Below are 18,454 nucleotides of genomic sequence, written 5' to 3' on the forward strand. Positions count from 1 at the left end.
CGTCTCACACAAGTTTTTGTTCAAAGTTTAATATATAAAAAAATAATTAACAGATATTTTCTCAACAACCTTGATAATCATTATGCACCAAGCCTTAATTCTCCATTTTCAGTTAGTTAATGTATTGTCAAATTCACTTTTCTTTCCCCCAAAAAGTTGAAGTCTTTTGGAAGGAATTTATTTATAAGAGTGCAACTCAAGTTAGAAAAATAAAATAAATAAAAGAAATCAGGAACTTATCCGGATAAAAACAATTCCTAGTCGTATTATTGCTTTGTTTTTTTTTTTTTACGATTTTTTATAATTAGGTCTCGAACTCTAAATCTTAGATTTTTAAAAAATGCCTAGAGTAAAGCGACAGTTTGCTTCAAAATGTAATTGAAGCATATACATTTACAAAATGTCTGAGGAGCAGGCTTTGCAGCTGCGAAGTCACTTTACTCCAATTTATTTATATCAAGAATGCTTTTTTTTTTCCGATTCTGTTCTAAAACAAAAAAAAAAAATGCAGTAACTTATATAAGATTGTTTCACGAATAAATTTTGTGATATGAATCTGTAACACGAAACAATGCATGAACTTTTTGTGTATCAAATCGACTCATATACATATATATATATATGTATACATATATACCTTTGACACTATTTAAAGAAGACATACCAAAAAGATGCTTGCGAAACTTTCTGTTGGAGGAGATAATAAGAAAAAAATAATTATATATTCAAATATTTTTCGTTTAAACTATCAAAATTCGAAATTATTTTAAATTTCCTAATTTGAATTTTTCTAACAAAGTCAAACGTGAGCGCATTTCTAATCTACAATACACGCTTGTCATTTCCCTATGTATTCACACGCGGATACTAATCAAAGCCCCCCTACATGCCTCCTCGCATGTACATACATGTCTGTACGCGCATTCATTCAAGCTGTAAAAAGAGACAAAAAAAAAAGGTGAAAAAAGAAAGAAATTCAAAAGGATATATTAATTTTTTTCTCGAGTTTTAAGAGTTAGAGCGGTGGGGGTGGGGGAATTGAAGAAGACTTAAACATCACGACAGGGAATGTGAGGGAGGGGCTGTGCGTAAAAGACAGCTTGCAATGGAGCAAGAAACTTCACCTACCATAGTGTTTTTTTTTTCCATTTATTTTTAGCCTCTCCTCCTCTCAGCACTCCTTCCTCTCAAACAATAAAAGCCCCCATTTTCAGTTTCAAAGTTTCCACTATGTTTCTCTCTTTTCTTTCTCTGTACACGTGAGACTCCCTCTCTCACAGCTAGATACGTTAAACAGACAGCCCCTATAACTATTGTTTTCAGCTACCAGTGGTAATAGTGTGGGAATGGAGGAATAATAGAAAAGGGATTTGGGTTCCTTTTTCTCTTGTCCCTTGCTGTGTTTCAGAGTGTTGTGTTTCTTATTTCAGACTGGCCCTTGTATTTCTGTCTTGGAAGTTGTTCCGTTGAAAAAGTTTTCTTCTCATTTCTTGGTTGGCCATTGCTCTGTGAGACTTTCGGGCGGGAGTTTTGTGGGGTTTTAGCACAGGTTCGGCCCTGCATTTACTCTACGTTTTCTATTTCGTTGCGGTGAAAAAGTTGGGTTCTCTCAGTTTCACATTTTAAATTTCAAGCTGATTATTTGAACTCTAGTTGGTTCTTCAAGAGCAAAATGTTGGGTTTTACTCCATTTTTCTAGCATGTGGACTGTTCTTGGTGAAAGAAGGTTGGAAAAATGGCAAAAGTGTGGATCTTTCTCCCAGAACTCCAAAACAAATAAATTGGACTTTCTTCATTCTACAGAAATATATTCGAAAATTTGATTCTTTAGTCTATATTTTTTTATCAAATGAGCAAAAAATATCGATTTCTACAAGATTTTAAATGGACAGACCTTTTCTTGCAGAATAATTAGTCCAGTGGAAACTTTAGTTTCAAAGATTTTGTACCCTTTCAAACTTCAAGGTTTGTGCTTTATATGCAGTTTGGCCTTAACAATCTGTACTCAGCGTCGTGCTGTCTAATATGTGCTTAGATTACTTTAAATTTGCTGTGTCCCGTGACTCAATTTAACATTTCAAAACATTGTACTTTGAAGAAGATGACCTTTTTTCACTTGTTTCATAATATTTGTCCGTAATTTACCCAAGAATTTTAGGATCTCAGTCGCTTTGAGTTCTTATGAACGAGATCCAGCAACTGCTTTTACATAAACATTTATCCTTTTTCTAACGTCTCGTATTCTTGTTTTAACTATGTCCTGAACTGTGTTCCTTTTCTTCTCTTCTAACTAACATTCTTGGTTTTGTTTTTCAGAAAACTTTCGCGAGAGAAGAGACTAATGGAGTCGAATTTCATGGATGAGATTGACTGCGGGAACTTCTTTGATCAAATTGATGACTTGATCGAGTTTCCTCCTGAGAACGAGTGTGTCGGTGGTAATTTAGTTGGTTCCGGTGAATGTAAGGATTTTCCGAGCATGTGGAACGATGCTTTTCCGGAGACGGATGTCCTTTTTTCTGGTCGCCAGGGCACCGCTGCATCTGATATCTCTGCTGAGCTCTTTGTGCCGGTTAGTATGCACTTGTTTATGTATTCGATTCGAGCTTTGATGGATCTTGAATTGCTGTTCCTCATTTGGTTTCGAAGTTTGGAGATATTTGTTCTCAACTATTGGGTTGAAAAAAAAAAATCTGCATTCAATTTGAAATTCAATTTTGCAGTTGATATTAGGTGGTCCACTCTATCTACAAGATAACTGGAAATTCAATGCAACTTTGTCTTCATGGGAATGTTTATACAGTTATATTTGAATTTCGAAATGTTAGGGAAGCATCCCACCCATGTAAAACTTTATCTCCCGCCTTGTCGAGTCGCTTTCCTTCACAACTATTCTCATGCTCGAAGAGTTTTTTATGTGCAGATGAAATTGTTTTCTGTTGGTCTTACCGTGTATATAACACCATGTGCTGAAGATTTGTGCTTTTGTTGCAGCCGACAATTATCTTGAATCTCGTCGTGTTCTAATATTTCTCTGTTTTTTGTTCTCTTGCAGTACGAGGATATCGTCCAGCTTGAATGGATGTCAACATTTGTCCAGGATTCATTTTCCGGTGGAGGGATGACCGGCGGAAAAGAAAACCCGAGCATCATCAAGGAGATGACATACAACCGATACCAATCATCAAGTCCAGTTTCAGTTTTGGAGAGCAGCAGCAGCAGCAGTTGTAGCTCACGTGGGAAGACTTTGCCTCTCTGCCCCAATCACCAGGCCACGCAACGTGCGAGAACCAAGCGCCCTCGACCCAAGTCTTTTAATCCAAGGGCTGTGATTCAACCACTTGTCCCTCCACCCGGATTCTCTTCCGATCCTGTATGCTTTGCTGAGTCGCCGCAGGTGAAGAAAACCAAGAAAATAAAATTCTCCATGCCTGCCAATCCGATGGAAGCAGCCCCAAACCCGCCATCCCAATCAATCAGAAAATGCTTGCACTGCGAGATAACCAAGACTCCTCAATGGAGAGCTGGTCCCATGGGCCCAAAAACACTATGCAATGCATGTGGTGTTCGCCACAAGTCGGGCCGGTTGTTCCCTGAGTACCGTCCAGCTGCAAGTCCAACCTTTGTCCCGTCTCTGCACTCGAACTCTCACAAGAAAGTTGTTGAGATGAGAAGCAAAGCTGATCCAATAAGTGCAGCCACGACTGCGCCAGCCTCTGTTAAACCCGAGTAGAACGGACCTGTCGAAGTCACTCCCTGCAAATTGTGGGTCCGCCGTTCTTGATGCGCGTTTCGTGAAGTCCTTTGTACAGCAATGTAATGGGGGGGGAGTGATAGGAGCCAAATTTGACCATTATTTAGTTCTACTAGAAAGGAGTCTAGGTACGAAGTTTACTAATAGTTCAAGGAATACTGGGGACTAAAACTGAAATTTACTCATGTAATCCCAGTTTAAGTTTTAGTTCTTCGAGTCGGGTCGATCATTTTTCTTATAAATGGGTATTCTTTTTGCAGTTGATATTTGTTTTAGGGATTCCAAGTAATGAGTACGAGTTGAAATTTTTTTTTATCTGCATATTCTTTCTTTGGTTTGATGCAATGCAAATGTTTCCTTGATGCATTTGGGAGGTGGAATGTTGTGCACTAAGAAAAACCTTGTTTGATTGAGACATATTTTGAGGTTTAGAAAGAAAAATATCAATTCCATTCCTACAATGGATCTAAAATTTGTGTGTAAGAGATATTCCATATTGAGCCAACTGGAGGCCGAGCAGACCGGGCTTGGGTTTCACTGGACTAGCCCATCATAGCATATATGTTGGCCCAATAATTTTCTTGTTTGTTTTGTTTTTTTTAAAGAGTGTTTCAAGTATAATTTCTGAAGAACAATTGAAATATGTTGATTTATTTTAAGAATACAAAACTAGGTTAAAAAAAAATTAAAATATTTTTGTAAATTAGTTATCCAAATACCTTAATTATTTTTAATTATGAAATCAATTTTTAAATATAGTTCACACGTTTTCAAATCTAAAAACTTTTTATAGAATATTTGTTCAAAATCATATTTATTTCTAAAACAACTTTTAAAATTAATTTTTGTAAAAACCTTTTTTGTAAACTAAGTATTTGTCCACATAGAGCTGCATAATTACAAAGGTATTGACCAACATTAATATTCCAAAATATTTTACATATTTTATAATCAAACTCAAGATTTCTAATTTTTGGGGTAAAAGGTTGTCAACAACACTTAGTTAACTTGTATAAATATTTATTTTAACTCACTCAAACGTTAAATTGATAGTACTTGTAAATAAGAGACTTCCTTCAACATAACGTGTTACCTGTCATAATTCCAAAAGGGAAATATAAGAGAATCAACACCAATAAAAAAAATTATCTATTTAACTAAAAAGAAACTGGTAGGCTACTAAAGAAAGCTAATGTATGTGGAGCAGTAGACTTTCCAAATTGAGAACACCATGAAGGAAGCTTCTGAAGAATATTTTTTATTGGTGGGGTTAATCTGTCTAAGTCTGTTCTAAGTTTTAGAAGTGGAGGCTCGTTTTTACTATCTGACGGAGTCGAAAAAGTATGGTTGTTCATCCAGAAAAGTGAGAGGTTGAACTTGGTTGGCGCCTTTTTCCCACCCGAAAACTGAATGACATGCCATCCGTTTACACCGTACTTTTCGCCGGGTGAGATCAAATCCTCAGTACTTTCAGCATCTGTTGACAGAAGGTGTAAATGTTATAATCAAGGAATTTAAAATGCAGAAGAAGACTCCGTGTCGATTCAAGTGCTGATACCTTTCAACTGGAAGTCTTCAATTTCTTTGGTATTGATGCCAAGGGCCCATCGAGTGGAAGTTCTAGTGTTGATTGAGACCTGTGTTATTCTGCTCTCACCTTTCGTATCTTTGTCCACATGGATTCTAGGAACATCAGACTCGACCCATCCGGTTTCAGCGCTACTACTCATCCAACAGCTATAGTTGACAGAAAAGGTAACAAAATCTAAATGCCGATCCCTACCACAAACAACTCCTTCCCCAATATGCTCAGCCTCCTTATTCAAGTTTCCGGGAGTTACAGAAAATAGAGAAACAAATGAGGTTTCCGGCTTTCCACTCTTTCTTTGTGTTGCATCCACAACATGCACAACCTGGGAACCAAAATAAAGTTTTTACTATGGATTGTGCGTTGAAGTTTTAACCAAATTTTTGGACCACATTGATATTCAAGGACAATCAGTTGCGCACGTTTACAGCTCTTGCAGTATCTTCGGTAAATGGCAGAACGAGGCCCCCCCACACAGCAACGAGAGAGATAGCAAGCAGAATGCATGTCGTGAAAATGAGAGGAACTTTTGCATCTAGACAAAAGACAGAAAAGACACAAAAGGGCCTAGTTAAAAAATCTTTATTAGTTTATCATGTAAAATCTATTATCACCTTAGAGTTAGTGACATAAATGCCATGATTAAATTCACTGCAGCAGCAAGCTAAAAAAAGTATAACCAGAATCACCTGATATGTGGATGTATGATAGTAGATATACCATGGTCAAACACACAATAGCAGCAATAAAAATGGCAATTACTACATTTCCGACCCAGTCAGAAGTAGCACCGGGATTTCTGCGAACCAAAATGCATACTATGAGTTCTTGTAAAATAGTTAGACATGAAATACATAATGTCAAGAATGAAATTTGGGAGTGTGGAGAACAGTGATGATTTATCAGGCGTTTGGTTGTCCAAAACTCTTGACTGAATATTCAATCATATTGTTTTCATCCATCAAAGAAAAAGAAAAGTGGAAGATGAAAATCACTTAATTGGATCACGTTCCGCAGTTTTTGCAAGTGATTTGAGCCATTACCTAACAAACCGAACCATTATCCCAATTATAGTGGCTGTCAACCGAATAATCATGCCAGAAGAGAGTAATAACGGCACAAACAAACCAATAAGCAAGGTCAGAGTTTTAAGTCGCAGTGGCAATCTTGCAGGGGATAATGTTGCTTCGAGCAAACCATCTACATATTCCAGAATAAAGATTAGATTGAACCATAATCGCAAATAAACTACTAAAAATCAACCGAAAAAAAAGGAAGATATTGTGCATTTTCATGATCAGTGCTACACATAATAGGCTGATATTCTGGACTGTACTTACAAGCGAATGCGGGTGAAACCAACCAAACAAGAGCTATATAAGAAGAACCAACTTTATAGTAATTCCCAACAGCTAATAGAACAAGCCACTGCAATAAACCGGCTTTAAAAAGCCATCTTTCAGCATCCAACTTAGCCAAAGTAGCTTGCGATTCAGCAGATAGTTTTGCCTTTCTCACAGCAAATGTTTTTAACAAATAAGATTTAAGGATAATATATCCCAAATGTTGACCAGTAAATGCCCCAAGAAGTGCAGGTGCAGCAAACAGACCAATAACCAGCCACGGACTTGAAAGACATGGCACTGGTGAAGACATGATCGTAAGAATGAAGGCCACGGCAATGGAAAAACTTATCGAGCATAACCACATAAGTATGATACTGAAACATGATAGAATTAATGATATAGCAGCAGGATAACCACCCATCACCACTGACGTAGCCCATATCAAAATGGATTGCAGTATCACTGAATTGTAAAGCATATTGGCAAAGCTTTGACGAAATGTGACCATGTATGCTCCCTGAGATCAGAAGTCAATACTCATTAGGTTATAATACATGGAAACAAGACTTAAGTAAAAAATATCTTACTCCCTCCACCCGCTCCAAAAGTGTTATAATCTGCTTTGAGGAGAGATTTATATAAGAATTGAAAAGTTGCAAATTTGTGTGTTTATAGTTTTTCCTTAAAAGCAGTAGTTGAGTGGCGGAGGTGTCACATTGATAATTCAAGAAGTGAGTGTTCTTTAGGAGAAAATTTCCATTTTAGGAACAAAGATACCAACATCCAGAAAACGAAAAAGGACTCTTAATTAAATTGGGACAGAATTAATGGATGTATAAATATTATTATATAAAATTGCAAGAGGACTAGAGATACCAAGATGTCAAAATATATGGCTTTCTCCTTGCTAGATTCTATATCTGATTCCAACGTCTTGCCGGTAGGAAGGCTGGCATAGGCAGCAGCATGGAGCAAGAAAGCAAGAACATTTTCTCCAAGATGTTGAAGAGAACCAGGTTTCAGAAATTTTAACTTGTCATTCTGTATTAACAAGATAAGAGTTTACTGCACTTTCATCGCAAAAATGAAGTGCTTTGGTAAGTGTAAGAAATGGAAGTAGATGTGGTTCACTTAATTCCTCTAGCAATCATTACCTTTGTATGGTACACAGCTGTGTTATCTGCAAATGCAAAATCGAGCCCAGAAAGTCCTGCAATGTCTTTATACACTTGAAAGTCTGTTGCAGAATTTATAATCCCAGAATAAAAAAGATCCTGGAGCATGTAAGCCACTTAACTGTTAGCTGAAATCTGTAGGAAAGGGATATCTATGATACAATGATAAATTAAGAGAAATTTATTGCATTACTTTTGCCAACAGACCTGAGCAACAATTTGAGCAGATGGATACTTCGCTACCAAAGCAAAGTTTTCAATGGCCCAAGGATGAGGACCAGCCTGTCGAGCGAACAGTGTTAAAAAATCAAATATGATCTATTTGTTTTGATCCTTAACTGATCAGGTAAACTATCAAGTGAAACGGGAGATGAAAATAGGGTAAGGAATCTTAACCTATGTTGAAGAGATTAGAAATAAACCAGTAACAAGTTACATGTTTCACCAAGTTGTGCATTTACTTGATGATACAACCAAAATAAGAAGAAGAAAATCCATTCTTTCCCGAGACCTAAATGAATGGCAAAAGACCCTTCGACACATTGAAGTTACATATAGCTTCGAAATGTGACCTTGTATGCAATATATACCTAACCAACCGCTATGATACCATCATAAGTGTGGACAGCTGTGAGTATGTCTAGTTATGTATATAGGGTTATGCATATGAAGTGAGAATGAAAATATGAAGAAACCAAAAAATTATATTTGGAAATAAATGCAGACCTGGAAAATGCTAGATTTTCCTCCTATTCCCATTGCTTCCAAATCAATGGCCAATCTTAAGGTATCACTCCAAGGATGCTGCAACAATAGTATCGAGACCACTCCACATCATTTAAACAAATGGTTTAAACCAAATTGGCAGCTTTAAAAATGTTGCAACATGATTTTCTATAGAGGTGGATCCGGTAAGTGGCCCGGAAGGGGGGGGGGGGGAGGTGGGGCAGGACGGTCAACTAAATAATTTTTACAATTTTGTGTATAAATTTTTAAATCTCAAGTTTTGCCCAGGGTTAATGCATCTTGATTGCTGCAAACCTGAGAAATAAAGCTGTGAGCGCCATTCAAGCCTTCCTCCTCTCCAATATTAAATAAGAATATGACAGCATTCTTAAATCCATGAGCCCACTGGGAAACTCCTCTAGCAAGCTCCAACATAACCGCAACACATGAACTGCAATCGCCAGCTCCTTCCCTGAAACAGTACCCAGAGAAAGGACTTAATGTATAATTATCCAAATCATAGTTACTCTATTACAGCAAATTTTACCATAAAAACGTTTCAGCAAAGACTTTTATACTAGAATACTTCATAAGTGAATTAAGTGCAAAAGAATATGCAAGCATTTTAAATTACTCAATTATGACCGCACAACACTAGTAAAAGATATTGTAAAGAAAAGTAAAATTCCATTCTATGGAAGACAGATGTGCATAAAATTGGATCTTCTCTATACAAAAAAATTCCCGAGTTAAATATTTTCATTATTAATAAATTGGTATCACACGAAATAAAAACAAATATGAAAACCCACAAAGAATTTTGAAAACAATAAATTGATAGCAACCATGGAACAAACTTCAAGAATACCAGAGCCATACGCTGCAAAAACGGTATCAATGTGGGAGGAGACAAGAATAGCATTATCTGCTGCTTCAGATGCATATTTCGGCATGATTCTTAACACAACGTGATTCAAATCTGAATAGACAAGGGACTTTCTTCTAAAGAGGCCACCAAGTTGATTGTTGACTCCAGAATTTGCATGAAATAAATCCACGTCAACGTCAACCTCCCAATGAGCCGTTTTTTTTATATTTTCTGCTGCTTCTCTGACATACTGCAGGAAAAGATCCACAGCAATATTCCCAAGAATGACATCAAGCTTAATATCAAAAGGGTAGACTTCCAAACCAATAAAACCAATTATTCTCATTCCTAAATTCTTGGGTATCATTTTATGTTGCTGGTTGGAGAGAACTTTTGGTGAGCCTTAGATAATCATTTCTTGATTCATGACTGATATTTTAGAAACAATAAAAGTATTGTAACATCTAATTAGCATAAATGTGGTGCCTAATATTCCATTTTAGCATGATATCAAGTGTTAGTCAAGAACCTCATCAGCCAACAAAGGCCGGAATACATACAAAGTCCTGAATCTTTCATTCAAAGCTATAATACAAATCTGCAACAAAACTTGTGCTTCACAAGATACACGAGTAACAATAGTCTAAAGCAATATCAACAAGGCACATATATCAGTACTGCACTCAACATAAAGAATCAATTTTTCAAATCACAGCTAAGTACCTGAAAAGCTCTCTCGAGAGCATCAGAGCCAATGGTATGAGGGCCTAATTGAGTCAATGCGACTACATGTTTCATAGCCTCCTTTTCGGAGAAACCCCTTTTTCCCGCACTTTCGAGATCCAGCGGAGTAGGCAGATTCTCAAACTGATAATGGTAAACACCCCAACTCCCATTAATGACAAGAACAAAGAGTGCAAGAATCACGTAAGGTGACCTGGTGGCCACCAAAATGGAATTTTTATCCTTAACAGCGGTATTCACTTCTCCAATCTGTTCACTGGTCCTGGCCTCACGGCCAGACGTACCTTTTGGTTTTCGTCTCATGTTTTTCTTCTGCTTATTTATTGATCAATGAAAGCATAAAAAACAACAGTTAAAAAACAAAGGACGACATTATAATTATGGGGGGAAAGGAAAAACTAAGGATAGAATTCCTCCATGAGTGTTCGTATGCGCTTCACACGCACCCTGAGCATGCTAGCTCAAGTGAATTCCGATTTACCAGACATAACTACTCAAGAAACCTTGAATTGGTTTTGATAAAATGCTAGAAAACAACGCCCCCGTAACAAGTAAAAGATTACAGGTATTCCGAGTAAAAAACAAAAACAAAAACTTACCGACTGAATTGGGATTGTGATAACGATCGATTTGTCCGGGAAAAAGGTCAAGAAAGATTGACAGGATGGTTAATTACAGGACAACCAGACTCGATAACCATAGTTCGGGAAATATGACAGGGGGGCAGAGAATATCAAGAGTTCCATTGGATAATGCAAATTTGCTTCTTCCATTTAATCAAAGAAAGCAATTGGTTGGATTCATTATTGATTTGATCCCCACTGGGGAGTTCATTTCGATCCGACGACTTTTTCGGTGCACGTGGTTATGGTTATGGGCCCGAATTCGTACTAGGTTCGGTATCCAAGTCCACTGATAGTATGTCATTCCAAATAGGTTAGGTAAGTACGATTGGCATACTCAATTCCCCAAATCGTGAAACGGGCCCAACAAATGGTAGGTTGTTGACCGGCCCGCTCAACCTACCAAATTAATATAAGCCCGCTAAGTTAGTCCGTTCCACTATCTAAAATAGGTAAGTGTCGAAATAAGTTTCTTACATCATTTGATGCCATTACTGCAAACTCCAAGTAACCTGAAAGTTCTGAGTTCTTGGTAAAAACAAATGAAACACCTGGATTGGTCAAATAATATGTAACCACATATTAATGTTAAATATGCAAATCATATGACAAAATATATACTTTCCGAAATAAGCATGAACTACTACTGTCTGAGTTGTACCTTGAAGTACATATTACAATCAGATGCGGAATTGTACTCATGTTCGATTGATATATAGGATCGGATCGTGTCCTCTCTGAGCATCATGTCATCGGCAGCGGAACTGGAAACATATTGCCTGATGTGGTCATTGCGACCTTTTTAGACGATTATGTAATGCAACAAGCTTGGAGTCTTGTCCCCTACCCGAGTAAATGACACGCTTCGATAACTTAATCGTCATTTCTTCCCTCTTGTATTTTGTTTAAGCCCCGTTAACGTGGGAATGGTGTTTCCATAAATATTTGACTGCAATTTTGTTTTATTTCCTTGATAGAATTTTTTCCTCACTATTGTTGCTTTTTTGCCTCTTCACTAACGTTGTGTAGAAAGAGTTTTGAGTCTTTTGACGAAATCACATCTACATGCAATCCTTAGATTCAAATTTTTACATCTTTTCTTAAAGTGTCGAGTTCACTTAAAGTTGGAAATGTTTTTGCTTTTATACCAATATAATACACACATCATTTCAAGTGTAGAAACTTAAAATGCAATATGGTTATGTAAATGATCACAGCTACCAAAAAACCGAAAAAACAATTTTTTTTTAAAAAAAAAGAAAGGAACTTCAGAAAATTGCGATTTCTTTAACCGACGCCATTTTCATACATGACACAGCGGGATCCCATTTTTACACATGACAAAGCGGGTTGAGTTTGATTATCCTAATCGTAGATTTAATGACTCGTAATTTTCCATGTCAATACTATAACATCAATTATACTCGTATGTTTGAGATATTAACTGTTAGATACATAACTTGTGTACAACACTAACATTAATTATACTCTATATTAACCATCATATACATAACTTGTGTACCACCCTAAGAGTAGGATCTCATTAAATAACAGAGCGTTCGTTACATGAGAAAAATACCGCGTGGAAAAAAATTTGATCTCGACTTTCCAAGACGGGTGATGATATCTATTTTCTTTTCCACATACGTGGAAAGGGAAACCACCAAAAGAAACAATCCTCATTAAAATGAAATAGAGAACTGCAGAGAAAATCATCGAGCACACATTATTTTATGATGTGCCACATTCATCGCATGTTCATAGAACATCCATGACAGTATTAGATACATCGTGAGTATCGCATTATCAATGTAGAAAGGGATACAACACCAAATGAACTCAAATTCGCCACCACATATAAACATGGAAGTCTTAAATCAACAGTTACAAATCCTAATGTTGCAGCCTGCAGGGAAACAATAAGGGCAAACACCCTCCCCCCTCCCCCTCCCCCTCCCCCACCAGATTCACAAGATGGCAGGAAATACCAAAAGAATAGAGAAGAAAAATGATAGCAAATTGGGATCATACAACTTACACAAGAACTGAATATACATCTCCTTGATCAACTGCATGGGCTATCCTCTTAAGCTACAGTCAATTGAACAGACTGAAGGCCTGAATATGACAGCCATCAAGGCCAGAAACAAGATACACAATCTACCATCTAAAGCATTACTTGATACTGATCCAATTCGAATAAATACAGCTTCTGATTCAATCAAGCAAAACTTGAGAGAATAAAAGAAAAAAGGAACACTCTACTGGTGGAGTCACTTGTAATGCAATATCGACTAATGATCTCCCTCCACATGGATATATGATCTGAAATGTCGAGCCACGTTTCCACTGTGTTGCAGCATAGTTTCCATAAGACCTTCAAAACCACAAGATAAGCATTTATATGGGTTCTAAGGACTTGAAATGCTCATATACTATTGAGGAGTTAACTAAAGACAGGTATATCTGCCACGAGAGAAATACTTTAACAAGAAAGTGAATGGAAAACAGAGGCTACAAAGTCGAGAGAAGCTCACAACACGTTATTTGCTATTCGAAAAAACCCACTATTATATCTTTAGCTCGCTGAAGTTTTCAACACCGGCTGACTCTGGCAGCTTGTCCTGCAAATTTGTCCCAGCCTCTTCAGCAAATTGTATTGAGGTGGTGGTTGCGTTGTTGACTTCAGAAACAGGTGGTGCAACCTGAACAGCCTTGAATTCAGCCGCTAGTAGATGAGTTTGAACTGCTGGAACTTCAGAATCTGGTGCCTCACAAATAGGTAACAACTTGGAACCATGAGGCTCTTCAACTCGAACCAGGGGGATTTTTGGGAACTTTGATTCCTCAAGTTTGCTCACTGCTGCTCTAGAAATTGGCAGATTCTCTGCTAGAGATGTTGCGGGTTTGAAGAGGCGTGGGTCCTCTACTTTAACAACCGGATGTAATTTGGCTAGCTCCTCCTTTCTAACAGGAGGAGTATATACTGGAACAGCCTGTCTCACACACACAGGTGGAACCATACCCAATGGTGAAGGCCTCATTACCATTGAAGACTGTGGAGAAGGAAGAGGTGGTGCAGAGAAAACCGGAATTACATTGCGTATTGTCACTGGTGGTGCAACTCTATGGTGTGGGCTGCAATGACGGACAGGAATGTAGGGAGCTGCTCCTGCTGCAGGAAACTTTTGGGGTCGGATCTTGAGGTTGTCTGCAAATGAGGAGATGCTCTCGTTCGAGATAGAAATATGTAACTGGCTGTGAGTTGGCTGCACAGTCTTTTGGCAAATTGAATTGTTGCTTACAGTAGTCAAAGTCCTGTGGCGCGGAGCTGTTTTAGGGCATATCAAAGGAAGAATTTTTGATGTCGAGGCCGGAGACTGCTGCATACTTGATGGTTTAGGATTTGGTGTGGGGAATTTTATTGGAAAAGATATTTTCTCCAATCTTGCCATTATTAAATACTTCTGCAGAGCACGCGCTGCTGTCACATGCTCCTGCTCGTCCTTATGAGTCTTCTCTGATGCTGAACTTTCAAATTGTTGCACAACTGGTAACATAAGAGAAATAAGTCACTTGTAGTATTACATACTTTGGCCATATAACTTAAGCTCGAAGACAATTGACTGTGTATTTCTTAGTCAAATCGTTATGTTACAAGCACCGTCAGAGATGTTAGAACTTAGAAGTTCACAACTTTAGTAATTAAAATAAAATATACGTAGAGGAACTTGGCTAATCTACTCTTAGTCAAATCGACAACTCCCAACATCTCTTGTTGAAAATCAGACAACTCTTTCGTTGTTGGATTACAAGATTACCCTTTATGGATAGGATATACCACTCAAGAAGAGATCGAACTTTTATGACAAACCACATTCTTATGTAGATTTAGGTCACTTACGTGATTTAAGAGATAACCAAGCGGCCATAGCAGCATTCTTTTCCGCTTGCTTCTTGTTCTTAGCTGGCTCACCTGTAAATATGACTCCAGCCAGCTCTACAGTACAAGTAAAAACAGGAAGGTGACCCAGGCCGGTTCGGAAAGTTGTATAAGCAGGCAAAGATGCCCCCACTCTTTGTGAAACCTCCTGCAAGAGATTCTTATAGACACCTGTCTCATCCTGTAAATTAGCAAACGATATAGCTTGCAAATCATCTCAGAAACGAACAAGGCATAAAAATAAATTAGGAGACTTTGCAACACGCTAACATATATAATATGGCGATTCTGATCTGAAAACTTCAGCTTGCCGTTTGAATATAACAGCCAAGTCAATTGCATTTTATTGTGGTTTTTCTTACCTTACAACTATTTTTTTCCTTAAACCTCCCTATCTTTGTTTGTTTTCTGTCAATATCTCTTTTACACCCTAAAATTGTTAGGCTTTTGGTAAATATTAGGATCGTTGGCCCAGATTTGCAATGCGAGACCATAAGCTCAATGGCCAACACAGTTCACCAACAATGGTTACACATCTTGGAATATCTATCAAACCCATTCTACTTCTATCGCAGTCATTACATCTCCCATATACATCACATATTATCTTGTAAGATTCTTTACAGATTTGTGCTCACTAAGTCTAGCTTAATTTAGTTATTGTGGCGCTCTACATGCCAACAGAATCTGGTAAAATACTCGAGTGTCTTAAACTGCAAGAATAGAAAGAGAACATAAAGAGGTTGAGAACCACATTTTTCATCCCAGATATTGCTTTAAGACACAGAGCACGTCAGCACCAAATCTCAGAGAGTATGATGTCACGTGCAATCAAAAGCACCCTGGTTGCTCGCAGAGTTAAAAAGACACATGGATATCATCTTGTTACTAGAAAATCAAATTTTTTTTTACAAAAATGCTGTCACTGAGATTTTCGTTCATTGACTATGAGACCAGAATGACCACAGAAGCTATTTCTCCCATAAACATAGAGAAGCTCTACATCACGTTGCAAGTACCAGTATTACAATAAGTTGTCTGCTTCAGACCTCCAACAAGTGCAATAGTTACCAAAATAATGTCAAGAGTTAATAGCCCATAAAACATAGAGAAGCTCTACATCACGTTGCAAGTACTACTATTACAATAAGTTGTCTGCTTCAGACCTCCAACAAGTGCAATAGTTACCAAAATAATGTCAGAGTTAACATAAAGATGACTTTAAAGTAAAAATGGCAAATAAAGCATCTAGTTGTCACTCAATAAATATCAATGGGCACGCTAGATCGAAGCACAGAAAGAGGAACAAGAAGCAATTATCGTAACACATGGCATTCTCAAATGAAGCGCTAATCATTACTGAGATTCTACATCAATCCGTCTTTGCTATTAAATTTCGTGTCCAAACAAACCACACTAAAGATTTCCATAAAAGAACAAATGAGGTTAAAAAGAATGTATTTTCCGCCCATAAGCAAGAACTGTATCAATCAAAAGGTAATAAAATCACCAGAATTCTAGCGGCGAGGGAATTTGAAGGGCCACGGCTGGAGAGGGCATCGAGAGCCACCTCAGCAGCGGAGTGCTCAGCCTGACGGAGCGTAGAGCAGTAACTAGGGCTCTCAAAAGTCTCGCCGTTAAAGTTAACAGCCGCCTTGAACCTCGGCGCGTGATCAGGACCTTCCCGAAAGCTTGTGTACGCCGGAAGATTAAAGCAGCTCCGCTGCGCCAGCTCCTGCAGCTGATTTTTATACATTCCTCCCAAAATCCCCAAAAAATCAAAAAAAGAATAAAAAGAACATATATTGTTCACATCATAATTACATTCAAATCATTTCATTGCCCAACGACAACTAAAATCCGTAAAATGCGTCGAACTAGCATTCCAAATGAGGTCTGATCGTGTTTTCCTCTGGTTTTTGGTAGGGTTTTTGGTTAAATTTCAAAGGTGGGTCTGAGCTTTGGGGAGAAATTTAGAGAGAGAGACAGAGAGAGGGTAGTGGAGAATTGTAGCATGCAGTCACTTCCACTAATAGAAATTATGATGGCGCAATTCTGACCGTTGGATTGTTTGACTTTTTCAATATATGATGAGGTTGAGTGCATTGGAATAAGAGGATTGAAGTTATGTTGAATTTAGGCATGTGGATTTTATTTCTTTATGCTTTCCATTATTAGCTGTGTTTCTTTATTATTTCAATTTCGATTATTATTTGAATTTACGTTAGCGGACAGGGACGGAGGCACACTCTTGTATATCATACTCGGCTTTAGTTCGAGTGGCCCAATTTTTTTAAAAAAATTTATATATAAATTTTGTATAATTTTGGAATAATATGATATCAGTCGGGTATATCAATTTAAAATATTAAAAGATTGTAGAGTTTAAAATTCTAGCCCGGACAGAGTCATATTTCTGACTCCGTCACTGCATACGGACCGGGGTAAACTTAAAAAATTATGTTTCTAGGTTACACCTTTTGTTTTGAACCAGTCATAGAACCGATTGTCCTCTATGAAATGTTTAATTCGCTTATCTACGAGTGAAAGTAAAACAACAAGATTGTAGTTCCAAAACAAGGATTCTACGGTCTTCCAATATCAAACCCGAACTAAAAACAATCCATTGTTTCTATATGATTTAAGAAGATTTTATTCGGAATTTCAATATAATCAATGGGATGAACAACACATAAATCCCTTATCAACAAGAATATGGATTCATTTAATATATATCAGTGAGTTGCATCACATACTATACATGAAAAAAATTAAATTTTAAGATGAATTTGTCGAATTTTTAAGTTGAAATAATATAATCAATTTGTGAAATTGAAATGATATAAGATATATATAGGATGGTCAAGTTTAGTTTGACAAGATATATAGTCTTGTTAATATAGAGTGCTCGCATATTATTATAATAGGTTTCTCGTAAGATGATATCACATATCTTTATCCTTTAGACGAGTCAATTTTGCTCATATCTACAATAATAAGTAATACTTTTGGCATAAAATGTAATATTTTTTATAGATTACCCAATAAGGGACTCGTCTCATTAAATTGACTGGTGAGATCGTCTAACAAAATTTTTTGTGATATTATTAATAATAATAGATTTTTACTTAAAATAAATCGGCATTTTAAAATGATCTATTCAGGAGTTGATTGATGATTATATGAATTTGAAGTTTCAACGATCAATTATATTTCTCGAAAATGCTTGTGATGAAAGAGAATAGAATTCAATCTTTAACTAGTGCCTAATATTTATGATAGATACGATCAACTAATTTTTATAGTGATAATAATTAGCAAAATACAAATATGTTGTACGGTAAATGTATTTTTATAGAAGAAATGTATCTTTTTAATAAACGGTAAATATATAGTCAGATATACATAAAACCTCAACATTCAACTTTACTGACAACCTATATAATACATTTAGGTTACATTAGGTTGGATATGATTACATTTAAAATGAATTTATTATTAAGTGAATTTGAAATTTATTATATAATGGTTACATACAAGTTTATAGAATATAGAAATGCGAGATGGCCATGGCGTGTATGTGTCGGATGAACAAAATCCTCATTGAATTTGATTTTTCCATTAGAAGGGGCGATGCCTATTCTTTGCATTTATTACGATTATGTGACGGTCTCACAAGTCAATTTT

General features: G+C 36.9%; 3 protein-coding genes across 6 annotated transcripts; 1 reads left to right on the top strand and 2 right to left on the bottom strand.

Annotated features, from left to right (window-relative positions):
• The first annotated feature begins 1,081 nt into the window (after positions 1 to 1,081).
• LOC142532752 (GATA transcription factor 8-like) lies at positions 1,082 to 4,120 on the top strand. 2 transcript variants are annotated; one of them, XM_075639180.1, is made up of 4 exons: positions 1,082 to 1,549; positions 1,907 to 1,965; positions 2,317 to 2,572; positions 3,056 to 4,120. In XM_075639180.1, the coding sequence occupies exons 3-4, from the start codon at positions 2,342 to 2,344 to the stop codon at positions 3,731 to 3,733; spliced, it is 909 nt and encodes a 302-aa protein (XP_075495295.1). In that variant the 5' UTR covers positions 1,082 to 1,549; positions 1,907 to 1,965; positions 2,317 to 2,341; the 3' UTR covers positions 3,734 to 4,120. The 2 variants fall into 2 exon arrangements, with proteins under 2 accessions (XP_075495295.1, XP_075495294.1); XM_075639179.1 differs by lacking the exon at positions 1,907 to 1,965 and having other exon boundaries at positions 1,085 to 1,549.
• Positions 4,121 to 4,810: 690 nt separating this feature from the next.
• LOC142532656 (uncharacterized) lies at positions 4,811 to 11,073 on the bottom strand. The gene is made up of 14 exons (XM_075638998.1): positions 10,801 to 11,073; positions 10,181 to 10,513; positions 9,469 to 9,707; positions 8,905 to 9,061; positions 8,590 to 8,667; positions 8,071 to 8,145; positions 7,843 to 7,962; positions 7,565 to 7,729; positions 6,683 to 7,205; positions 6,386 to 6,542; positions 6,032 to 6,141; positions 5,765 to 5,877; positions 5,313 to 5,667; positions 4,811 to 5,231 (listed from the first exon to the last, which is right to left on the bottom strand). Exons 2-14 carry the CDS (start codon positions 10,502 to 10,504, stop codon positions 4,912 to 4,914), a joined length of 2,736 nt encoding a protein of 911 aa, XP_075495113.1. The 5' UTR covers positions 10,505 to 10,513; positions 10,801 to 11,073; the 3' UTR covers positions 4,811 to 4,911.
• Positions 11,074 to 12,820: 1,747 nt separating this feature from the next.
• On the bottom strand, positions 12,821 to 16,767 carry LOC142532790 (double-stranded RNA-binding protein 2-like). 3 transcript variants are annotated; one of them, XM_075639249.1, is made up of 4 exons: positions 16,278 to 16,767; positions 14,729 to 14,948; positions 13,393 to 14,374; positions 12,821 to 13,201 (listed from the first exon to the last, which is right to left on the bottom strand). In XM_075639249.1, exons 1-3 carry the CDS (start codon positions 16,521 to 16,523, stop codon positions 13,395 to 13,397), a joined length of 1,446 nt encoding a protein of 481 aa, XP_075495364.1. In that variant the 5' UTR covers positions 16,524 to 16,767; the 3' UTR covers positions 12,821 to 13,201; positions 13,393 to 13,394. The 3 variants fall into 3 exon arrangements, with proteins under 3 accessions (XP_075495364.1, XP_075495363.1, XP_075495362.1); XM_075639248.1 differs by having other exon boundaries at positions 13,362 to 14,374; XM_075639247.1 differs by having other exon boundaries at positions 12,821 to 14,374.
• Between the last annotated feature and the right edge of the window lie 1,687 nt (positions 16,768 to 18,454).

The sequence above is a fragment of the Primulina tabacum genome, chromosome 18 (assembly GCF_025594145.1).
Source record: "Primulina tabacum isolate GXHZ01 chromosome 18, ASM2559414v2, whole genome shotgun sequence".
In the NCBI taxonomy this organism is placed as follows: Eukaryota; Viridiplantae; Streptophyta; class Magnoliopsida; order Lamiales; family Gesneriaceae; genus Primulina; species Primulina tabacum.

Coding starts and splice junctions, on each gene's coding strand:
- LOC142532752 (XM_075639180.1), top strand. CDS start 2,342: ATGGAGTCGAATTTCATGGATGAGATTGACTGCGGGAACTTCTTTGAT. Junction 2,573..3,055: donor CTGCTGAGCTCTTTGTGCCG/GTTAGTATGCAC, acceptor GTTCTCTTGCAG/TACGAGGATATCGTCCAGCT.
- LOC142532656 (XM_075638998.1), bottom strand. CDS start 10,504: ATGAGACGAAAACCAAAAGGTACGTCTGGCCGTGAGGCCAGGACCAGT. Junction 7,730..7,842: donor CAGCTGTGTACCATACAAAG/GTAATGATTGCT, acceptor TTGTTAATACAG/AATGACAAGTTAAAATTTCT. Junction 6,142..6,385: donor ATAATGGTTCGGTTTGTTAG/GTAATGGCTCAA, acceptor TTTGGTTCGCAG/AAATCCCGGTGCTACTTCTG.
- LOC142532790 (XM_075639249.1), bottom strand. CDS start 16,523: ATGTATAAAAATCAGCTGCAGGAGCTGGCGCAGCGGAGCTGCTTTAAT. Junction 14,949..16,277: donor CCCTCGCCGCTAGAATTCTG/GTGATTTTATTA, acceptor GCTAATTTACAG/GATGAGACAGGTGTCTATAA. Junction 14,375..14,728: donor TTGGTTATCTCTTAAATCAC/GTAAGTGACCTA, acceptor TTATGTTACCAG/TTGTGCAACAATTTGAAAGT.